A 10,761-nucleotide genomic window follows, 5' to 3' on the forward strand; every position below is an offset into this window, starting at 1 on the left:
CTGTCAGAAGACATTGGCCAGGGCCTGCCACTCACCGGCCGGCTCAGACACCTCCAGGTGCAGCGTCCGGCCCAGCCCCGCCGTGTCCTGCTCTGGGTGGCTGGCAGCATCCTGAAGGGGACCTGTGGGAGGGAGAGGGCAGGACACCAAGCTCAGTGTAAAGGTGACAACACAGTTGTCCACATTGACTGGAGTGAGTGACAGAACAGAAACGATAGCAGCAGGGGCTGCCCCGTGGGAGTGTGGCCACGCTGGCTTCTCCACACAGAGCTGCTCAGCACCACCATGGTCAGTTCCCGGAGTGGTGACCACGATTCCCACTGTGTGGCCAGGCTCTTAGCAGAGACAGTGGAGGGGATGCCTACACAGCAAAGCACTGCTCTACCCTGCTGCTCCCCAGCCAGCCATTACACCACTGACAGGACACTGCTGTCAGGGTGGGCCAGGTGGTGGGCACAGGTCTGACTTCAGGCCCCTCCCTGACCTGTTCCAGCTGCCCCTCTGTGACAGACATGCCAAGAGCTCTCAGGACACTGGGTGGGGATCTGCCAGACCCCACACACAGCGCAGGTGGCCAGTCCCCTGGCAGAGTCTGCAAAGACACGGTGAGCCAGGCCCTGTGGCAGTGTGTGCACACTCACAAAGAGCATGGACACCAGAGTTCTCACGTACACACACGGACACCTGTGCGCTGTGCCGTGCTCCCCAGCCACAAAGCTGTCAACACGCATGTATGCACGCACACATGCAGCAACGGCTGTGTCACACAGCACCTCCCTCCTCACAGCCGCAGCAGGGACACAGGGACACTCACACACACACACCCCACCCCCCTCCTCACAGCCGCAGCAGGGACACACACGCGCACAGCGCCCGCCCTCACCCGTGTAGCCGTGCGCGCGCCGCATATGCAGCTTCATGTTGCTCTTCTGCGTGAAGCCCATGGCACAGCACTCGCACTTGTAGGGCCGCTCGCCCGTATGCTTCTTCATGTGCACCTGCAGCGCGCTCTTCTGGTTGAAGGCCTTCTCACACAGCGTGCATCGGAACGGACGCTCCCCTGGGGGTGGCAGGGTCAGGCTTGGAAGCGTGTACAGCCCTGTGTTCTGTCCCACTCCACCGACCCCTCTGTCTTCACCACCCTTAGAGTGCCCACCTAGCCCGGGGGGGGGGGTGGTGTGCAGAGGCAGAGAACCGGCCTGAACATACTGGCGCCAGCTAGCAGGGATGGGCAGTGACAGAGAAGTGGGCTGCCCTGCATGAGGACACAGAGGCCAGCAAGGGACAAAGGATGTGGGTGAGCAGAGAGCCCCAGTACGGCTCCTCCTCATCTGGGCGCAGTGTCAGGAAGGCTAGAGCCAGGAGCTGCCCGTGTCGACACAGGTGTCCAAGGACAGAAAAGGAGGAGGAGGAGCGGGAATCCGAGAGAAGAGAGGCAGATGCCCAACTGCGATGGACTCATCCTTCCCACCATCTCAGGGACAGGCAGGCCTGGCGGAGGGGTTAGGTGAGGCAACCTGTATGCACCTGTCCAGGGCTTACACGTAATGAATGGTCACGGGGTGGGGGTGGTGGCGTCCCCATCCTGGGTTGTATGTGGAGAGTGGTCACGGGGGAACCCGTCCTGGGTTGGACGTGGAGAGTGATCATGGGGTACCACTGAGTTGTTCTGCCTCACAGTGACCAAAGGATAAAGAAACCCCACACGGCTTCCAAGGCCACAACCTTTGTAGGAGATATGGTCACAGGGACACATGGTCAATTCCTCTCCCGAAGAGTCCTGAGGGCTTCCTACCACCTGTGCCCCCAGGGCTCCCTCATGGTCAAGTCAAATATGGAACTGACTGTAAATGTGAGACGCATGGGCCCAGGGCCCCTGCTGGACAAGGAGGGTGGCACACGCTACAGGTCACACCTTCACTACACTCGCGGCCCACTGCTCCCCACAGCATCTGGGGTCTCGAGGAAAAGGCCCTCGTACCTGTGTGGATGCGGCTGTGTCGCTCCAGCTGGCTGGGTTTGGCAAACGCCTTCTCACACGTGTCACACTTAAACACTCGTGGCTTCTGGGAGCTCAAGGATGGGCCGGCCTGGTGTGTCTGCATGTGCTCCTGAAAGAACACAACAGGGACATGTGGTGGGACACCATGGAGGTCTCACAGGCGACTCAGCGCAAGGACAGCACAGCACACAGGGATGGAAGGACGGTGGAGTGGAGCTGGACGAGCTAATCACGGGGACGGCCAAGGGCCCACTCCCCTCTGTCCCCACAGGCCCCTTGTTTACTGCCCATCCCAGGCCTCCGGGGCTTGGTCAAGATCACCCAGCAAAGGAAGCCAGGATGCAGACTGGCACCCATCACATCCTCACTGGGTAGTCCCTCATGTACACCAAGGAAACCTCCAACCTGAGAGTCTCAGCCACAAACAAGAAGGAGTTGGGGTGCCAACCCATCTAAGTGGGGTACAAAGAGGCAGCCAGAGGGCCCAGCACTAAGCCCACGCTGCAGCACCGCTGGCTTGGGTACGGGGACCTCCCTGGGAACCCCTGTCCACTGTGGCACTCCATACATCTCGGCAGGCTCAGGACCAGCACAACGCCAGCCTTACCAGCCCAGGTGGGAAGCGTTCCCAACTCCACGAGGCAGAACGTCCCAGCGAGAATGTGTGGCCTCATGGCCTTTTCACTGGGAGCCGGCGTCAGGTCTGACAGCCTCCAGCAAGCAGCACTATTCAGGTCCATCGCCCACACACATGCCATCAGGCCATGGGTCCCTCTGCCTGGCCTCCTGTGCACAGGCATTTCCAGTGTACATGACGGCACGCGCTTGTACACCACTGTCATGGAGGTGACAGGGGCCAGGAGGAGGGCCCCTTCCAAAACACAGGACTGTCCAGTCTCCTCAGCTTCACGGGGTTCCTGCTGCCTGACGGGTGGCAAAGCTGACCCGAACGTATGGGCGTGTTCAGGAGAGCACTTATGTGCAGTGCAGGATGACGCGGCAGCCAGACCCCCCCCCTCACAGGCACCCCGGCCCACAGCCTCCCCGGCAGTGGATGTGGCGCACATGTCTGCGACAGCACCACCCTGCCCGTTCGCCGGCCGCACGCAGGCCAGCGTGTCCCACAGCCTCCCCCACAGCACGCAGCTTGGCCCTCCCTGGTTTGGCCGCAGTGGCCGCAGTACCTTGAGGTGCGTGGCGCGCTTGAAGGCCTTGCCGCAGAGGCGGCAGGCGTGGATGCGCTCCCGGCCGTGCACCTCCTTGCTGTGCTGCAGCAGCATGGCGGCCGACGAGAAGGCCCGGCTGCACTCCAGGCACGGGTGCGCCCGGCCCTCCTTCTCGGGCGGGCTGCCCTTAGTCAGGGCAGGGGCCACGTCAGTCACCTGCAGGCAAGAGGGCATTGTGGATGTCAAGGGTGTGGTCACACCAGCCAGTGGCTGCACAGGTAACTGGTGTCCGTCTGCCCAGAACAGGAAGGGAGTCGGGAGCAGGAGAGGATGGACCGTGACCCCTGTGCCAGGAGGCGAGAAGGACTGGGTGGTGCCCCCTCCCTTCACCGAGCATCTGGATCAGAGATGCTAGAGTAGAATCCTGACCCACAGGGGCAAACGCAGCACAGAATTTCAAGCTCTCAGGGACCCCAGACTGTGGAACAAGGAAGCTGGATAAACCCCTGAAACTACTACAATGAGACATCTTTGAACGGGAAACAAAAGGACTCTCTTAATGTCACCGTTTAACTAGAGAAGAACCTGAGCTGTGTGGTGTCCAGCACCATGCACCTGGAGTCAGAGCAAGGACAAGGGGATGTGAGCGCAGCTTAACAGAGGGGACGGACCAAGGAGGGGAAGGGCAAGGCGCAGCCCGAACGCGGCATTCAGGTTGCAGGGCTGCACACAGAACAGGCGAAGCAGTGTATGTTCTCAGCAAAAATGTGAGATAACACAGAGATGGTCATGGGCCATCTGACCAGGAGGCCTCTCTAAAAAGATGTCAGTAAACCAGACTGCAGGCGGGGCGTGCCTCCTGGGTCACAGTCCCCACTCCCTCGACCGTCTTCACACACGCACACACACACGGCTCCTGACATATGTCAGCAGGACCCCGTCCCTAGGCTGTCTTCCCACATGTGTGGTACCTGACGTGTGTCACCTGGTCCCGGTCTCTAGCCTGTCTTCACACACACACGTGTGGCTCTAACAGACATCACCTGTCTCCAGTGTTAGGAGCAGAGTGCGGATGTGGTCACCTCCCAGTGCCCAACAGATGAGACAGATGGCACCACAGAGGGACATTACAGAAAGGCCAGGGGCTGAAGGCTGTAGAGAAAGCTTCCTAACTGAGATTAAAAAATCAATAAGCAGGGTCCCTCAGTTGGGATCCAAAGAGCATACTAAGGGAGCCCATTAACTCACACACATGGACAAGGCGTGAGGCCACAGTCGCAGAAAGGCCGCCCACGTATGGGATCAGAGGCAGGAGCTGGTACACTCACCTGGTAGGCCAGCTCTTCGCAGCCAGCTGATGGCGTGTGGGGTGTGTGGCTGACCAGGATCACCTGCGGGGAACCGGTGCTGCCCGGGCCTGAGAGGGACGAGTCGGTGAGCAGTGCTGGGAACTGCTGGCCCTGAAAAGCATAGCAAGGGCTCAGCGGGGTTGCAGCGGCACATCCACGTCCCACTCCGTGGCACGGGTCCTGCAGAAGCTCCTGGCTGCTTCTCCAGAGGTCACAAGCGCACTGCCCTCACACGAGGACCAATCCTGCGGGACCCTGCATGGCAGAGGCTTCCAAGGCTGCAATTGCTCTAGAAGTGGACTGTGGACTGCCACATCCTCCTCCCACAGAGCAGCTAGTGGGCTTGAACTGCCGACCTCTGGGTTAGCAGCTGAGTGCTTCACTATCAGGGCATTAGGGCTCCTTACACACATGAAAAGTGCCATTTATACATGAACCCTACGGCCACCTGAAAACTGGACACAAGTGTTCACAGTATCTTTATTTCAGAGCTTACATTTTCTCCACTCAGTATAGGTAACAGGACATGAGGTGTCCCGTAGTGGACCCAAGCTCCAATTGGACAAATCACAAAAAACATAATGCCACACAGTACAGCCCACTGGACAGACACACCACCACCAAGAGGCCTCATTTCCTTATCAGATGCAGGGATGCAGCTGGGCTGCCTCCCACTCGACAATGGCAGGGCTAACCGAGATAGGCAGTCCCCAGACAGCCTGGGCAGGGGGTGGAAACAGCAATGACCATCACATCCCTGCCTTTACCGGGTGCTACCTATGCATCAGAGAGCTGGACAATGACTACGGATGACAGAAGGAGAGCTGATGCCTTTGAGTTGTGGTGCTGGAGAAGAGTACTGAACAGACCATGAACTGCTGGGAGAACAAACAGATTCATCCTAGAGAGGGTGAAACCAGGCTGCTCCTTGATGCAAGGATTCTGAGGCTTCGTCTGACATACTTTGGACATGTTGCAAGGTGGGACCAGTCCTTGGAGAGGGACATCATACTTGGGAGGGTGCAGGGATGGCGCAGGAGAGGAAGACCCTCGATGAGGTGGACTGATTTAGTCACTGGGGTAATAGATAGGTGTGTCAGAGACAATAAGATTGGTAAGGGATAGAAGCAGGGTTTAGGGCTGTTGTACATAGGGTCGCTATGAGTCACAGACTACTCAACGGTACCTAACAACAGCCCACTGTGTGGCTCCTGTCACAATGCCACCTGGTCAGCACAGCAGTGACTTCTGTGTCATGACGCACAATACCAGCAGAACAAGACGCCATGACAAGCACCCACGAGGGTCTCCAGCAACTGGGTGCCAGTTTCCAGCAGTGATTTCCAGGGCCTGAGGAAGGAAGTCAGCACACTGGCAGGAGGAGTCTCACCTGCGAGGTGATGTTGAGCGTCACTGTGTCCAGGCCTCCGGAAAGCATGCCCTGAGTGTCAGCCAGTGTGAGGGTGACGCTGGCGTCGCCTCCCACCCCTGAGGATGCCATGACCAGGTTCTGCGTGGAGATGGTGGATGGAGACATGGGTGTGGCGGCAGGAAGACTCCCAGCAGTGGTGCTAAGTTCTAGAAAGAAGCAGGAAGGGCACATCTGTGAGAACACCTAGTGAGGTCGCATATCCCAGCACAAGAAGTCAGGTTTGGGGGAAGTGATTCATAGTGAGATGAGTGGACTGTCTGGCCCACAGCCTGGGGCCCCAGAGCCCCGAGATGCCATGAGCACAGAGCACTAGGAACCTGCGAACCCAGCAGGATCCGGTGACAATGACCAGTCAGGCGACTCAGGGATCCAGTCGGACACAGAGCATGGATGGGCCAAACCACACAGCCTAATGAGCCATGCCCAACATCAGCCCAAATGTCTGTTCCTACAGAGGCAGCTGGGCAGCCTCGTCACCCTTAAATATCAATGTGCCCGCCCCACGGTGTACAGGTCTCTGCCAAGACCATGCCACTCTGTAACTTCTCACAGAGCTGTGCTGGGCTCTTCACGAGCATCAGTGGGAAGGGATTGGAAGGATCCGAGGCCTCATCTACAAAGCCGCACGCAGCCATCCTGGCAAAGGAGAGAGACCTGGCATGGGACTCGTGCTGAAAGCAGCCCTGGGGGACCCACAGGTGAACGCCTTGTTTAGTCTCAAGACCGTGTTCCCTCAGTGCCATTTCCCAGCAGATGATCCCGCACCGAGGGAAAGGAGCTTCCAGCTGAACCAGTCACTCGCTTGAAGACCCAGGCAAGGTGCAGATGAGCACCCTCTCCCCGTGCCTGGAGACATCCAAAGGGGCCTCTGTGAGCCCAGAACCACTCACTGCTGGAAAATCAACCTGACCCTGAGTGCTGTGGGGCAGCAGCACTGACACACAGGGGTCCTGTCCGTGAAGGCTGGCCTCCGAGGCCCCTCTGGATGGGCCAGATTCGCCACTTTTTTCCGGCTATTATTTAAGTGCTTAACTGCTTATACAGGGGCCCCTCTACCCGACAGGCACCTCCTAGCACTCCACACACACAGGGGACCTCCTAGACCCCACACGCACCGGGCACACAAACAGGCACCTCCTAGACCCCTGCATCACGCAGAAGTGGCGGACAGAGAAGTCACGCAGAGAGCAGGGATTAGTGCACAGTCCACAGGGAGCTCACTACGACTGGTAGTAGCAGCTGCTCTCCTTGGACCTCTCAGCCCTCAGAACTCAACAGCCTGAAACTCATAGCTTTCAATCAATTAAAACAGAAAGCACAAGTCCATGCAATGGAAACCAAACACAGCAAAATCCTCTCTTACGTCAAATTGGGAAATGAAAGAATGATGCTCTAGACAGTTTGCTGATGTTCAGAATCAGAGCAAGTGAGCTGACCAAGCAGAGAGGTGCCCTGCAGCCAAGAACTCAGTCTGGTCAGGGGCAGGAGACCGAGAAGGCGGCCCAGGACCCGGATGACCCAGCATCCTCACTTCCCTCATGCTGTCCTGCACCAGTCACTTAGCCTGCTCTCATTCTGCCACTGGGCCACTGGGGTGCCGTCACTCACTCCTGACCAGCCCCGGCCACCATGTGCTTGCTGGGCACTGGGAACTCGGGTCCACACTGTGCCGGCTGCACTGTCACCGGCGTGTGGTCCCTCAGTCAGCACCTGCACATAGTCAGAATCTAGGGGCCCACTGGCTCTGGCACCCTCCAGTTCACACTGACCCTCAGTCATGGGCAATGCCTGCCTAGCGTCTAGGAGCCCAAAGGCACTGGGACCCTCCCTTCCATACTCTCAGACAGGGTCGATGTCCAGCTAGCATCTTGGGTCACACAGGCCAAGACCCAGGGCTCTAGACGGCCACCCCCACCTCACTGCAGTGAGCACAAAGCACACGTTACCATATCCTGTCTGACAGAGACAGCTGAACGGAAAGACTCCAACTAAGCCTCAAAACCCTACGGCCTCATTCTCAAGACAATACACCTGGGTCTTGAGGACGTGCTGCCGTTAAGAAACGATCTAACGAGAGGCAATGGATGGATCTGTGGTCAGAGAAACCACACTGACGGGTGATGTGAGCTACTGGTCACAAACCTGACCTGCTCCAGTGTGCGCCTGAGAAAGCCGCCTCCTCCAGGTTAGCTCTGCTGCCACCTGGTGGCAGAAAGCTAGGCCTGCAGGACAGGTGGTCCTACGCAGAGCCCAGCCCACAGGCCTGTCCATCAGAGGTAGGGTGGATGACAGTGATGGCTGGTCACCAGTGCCAGGGAGAATGCCACAGCCGGGCATGAGAGGTGCCCTAGGTGTAATAGGACAGGTAATGGTCCCTCATGATGCTGGAAGGCAGGAACCATCCGTGGCCTGCTCCAGTGACTGGCATCTTAGCTCACCTTTCCTGACCACCTGCCTGACCATCTACTAGCTTCTGTGAGGACAGTGGTCCAGCACACCTTCCCCGATCACCTCACCCCCCACCTACCTTCTCCTCTGAGCACAGGGGTTCGGCGCACTCTTCCTGACCAGCTGGTCACCACCTACCTGCAGAGTTGAGTGCTGTGCTCTGGGACAGGAGCTGGTCACTGCTTATTGTCAAGGTGGCACCTGTGGACGGGGTGCTGACTGCAGGGGTGGACAGCCGGACGCTCCCATTCAGCTCTCCACTTCCATTAGAATTGTGCTGGATGAGGTCCTGACCTGGACAGAAATGGACGCTGTGAAACGTGAGAACATACACACACTGACTGAACACACAGCCCTCAGGAACGAACAGCTTCTGCCTTAACCTTCACTCCCTGCGATACACAGGCTGTCCCCGTAATGAACCTTCAACTGCCTGAGACAGCAAGGTCCAACTCCGGCCCACCCATGGTGACCAGCCAAGCTCTACAAAGCCTATGGGACCACAGTGGGAGGTGCACATGAGGGTCCATGGGAACTGGCGGGCACCGCTCTGGGGCTCGCGTCAGACACTGTCACTCCTGCTGATTCCATATCATGTTGGAGACACTCCCAGGGAATCCAGGGCAGCTTATATACATACAGACAGGAACACTCGCACGGACAAGCACCTGGCTGGCCTGAACATGACTCTTCCTATTAACCTTCAACTCGGGAATGGATGCGCGTGTCTCACAAGACGCTTGAGCACGTCCAGGACCCTCTTTAGAATATTACTCTTTTAGATTCACATACACTTGTTGGGAACCTTTCAATGATGTGAAAATACAGCCCAAAAGCATTAAGAAATACTGTCACCTTAGAAAATTACTAAAAAAAGAAATAAAAACATCTCAAAAAGGTATTTTTTTTTTAATAAAAAAAGGTTTAGGTTTACTCCTAAGTTTCCTTCTGTTCTGGTAGTAATTTGCACAGAAATCTCCATGGTAAGAGCTGGACTCTGCACTGATCTCACAGCTTTGTGGGCCTCATGGGGTTGGCAGGCATCCTGCTGTGTTCTGGGGACCAAGGCAGTGCCCCTCACAACCAACCTCCAGATGCTCCCTGGGAGTCCAGCGGAACCTTTCTGAACCCTTAGGGACTTGTCAAGCTGCCACGTGGACTGAGTGTGCTCAGTGAGGCTGTGACATTCACTGTTAAACACACCCTTGGGTGGCCTGTCGCCTCCTGGCTAGGAACTGCGCTGAAACAAAGCCATTTTGAGGGCAAGTTCTGTGCACAATCAAGCCAGGCTCCTCACAGACCCTCACAGGGAGCACAAGGGGCTCCAGACCCGGCTGAGAGAAAAACCCCAAGTGGCCCAGGGAGCTGGCAGTGTGACTGACCCGATATTGTGAGGGTGATCTCCTGCGGTGAGCCTGAGGACGACGTGGTGGCGGAGCTGGCCGCCTGGGCCAGCACCTGGCTGAGGCTGGAGTTGTTAATGGTCAAGGTGATCTCGTGAGGACCATTGGACGAGGACACGAGCCCCGGAGAGGTCATCACTTGAGACAGCTCTTGGGGGCCTGGTTGGCAGCAGAAGCAAAACAAACACAGCCATTAAAAGCCTGATTCTCTCCTTTGCACGTCACAGACAAGGGGCCAAATGCCCGGGTCAGAAGCAGGGAGGACACAGGCCAAGCCTGTCCGACTGCATCTCGCTCCGCTGCTTCACTGTCATTTTACAAGTGGAAACTGCAGCAGCTGAGAGCCAGTGTGGTAGTGTCCTTTCTCCAGCAGCGAGAGCCCTCGTCTCGCCTGCGTGTCCCCCTCCGGTCCCTCAGGTATCCCGCACTGCTCCGAACCGTGCACACTGACAAGCCCACGGCGGAGCGTTGGTGGACCTGGCATGCGTGGCTGCTTTAGCGGGCTGTGCTCTCCTCCAATGGGCTGGACAAGCCTGCACGTCTAGAGCACAGAGCAAGTGGGAACCGAGACTGAGACAGTGTCCCCTGACCCCTTCATCTGTGAGGATGAAAGCCTGTGCTCTGATGGGGCCAGTATGCAGGCCACCATGTGAGTGGGCCTGGGGTAGACCCTCCATGAGCACTACCAGGGCAGAGACTGACCCGCCAGACTTCCTAAGGAAAGGACCCGTGGCCTCAGAGAGGCCAAAAAGGAGAGCTGTCAGAGAAGCCAGAGCCTCACCTCCGCTGCTGGGGGTCAATACACTGTCCTGCTCAGATAGTGGTCCGATGGTCAGGTTGGCTGAGGTCACCGAGGGCTGCAGAGACAGGCCAGAGAGGGGCTGGATGACCACACTTGCTGGCACGGTGTTGTCTGGGGTCTGCAGCGAGCCACTCTGTGAGGACAGGCCCGGCTCCCCAG

At 57.8% G+C, this 10,761-nt stretch overlaps 1 protein-coding gene across 1 annotated transcript in view; it reads right to left on the minus strand.

Annotated features, from left to right (window-relative positions):
• Window positions 1-3: 3 nt before the first annotated feature.
• ZNF236 (zinc finger protein 236) overlaps window positions 4-10,761 on the minus strand; it is an 83,822-nt gene continuing 73,064 nt past the window's right edge. The window contains exons 25-32 of the mRNA XM_006897244.1: window positions 10,582-10,761; window positions 9,780-9,959; window positions 5,908-6,095; window positions 4,497-4,628; window positions 3,187-3,384; window positions 1,982-2,111; window positions 884-1,060; window positions 4-122 (exon numbers count right to left, since the gene is read on the minus strand). Of these exons, the coding sequence (XP_006897306.1) occupies window positions 4-122; window positions 884-1,060; window positions 1,982-2,111; window positions 3,187-3,384; window positions 4,497-4,628; window positions 5,908-6,095; window positions 9,780-9,959; window positions 10,582-10,761 (1,304 nt within the window). The remainder of the gene's footprint in view (window positions 123-883; window positions 1,061-1,981; window positions 2,112-3,186; window positions 3,385-4,496; window positions 4,629-5,907; window positions 6,096-9,779; window positions 9,960-10,581) is intronic.

The sequence above is a fragment of the Elephantulus edwardii genome, unplaced genomic scaffold (assembly GCF_000299155.1).
Source record: "Elephantulus edwardii isolate Elephantulus edwardi_28Jun2011 unplaced genomic scaffold, EleEdw1.0 scaffold00207, whole genome shotgun sequence".
NCBI lineage: Eukaryota > Metazoa > Chordata > Mammalia > Macroscelidea > Macroscelididae > Elephantulus > Elephantulus edwardii.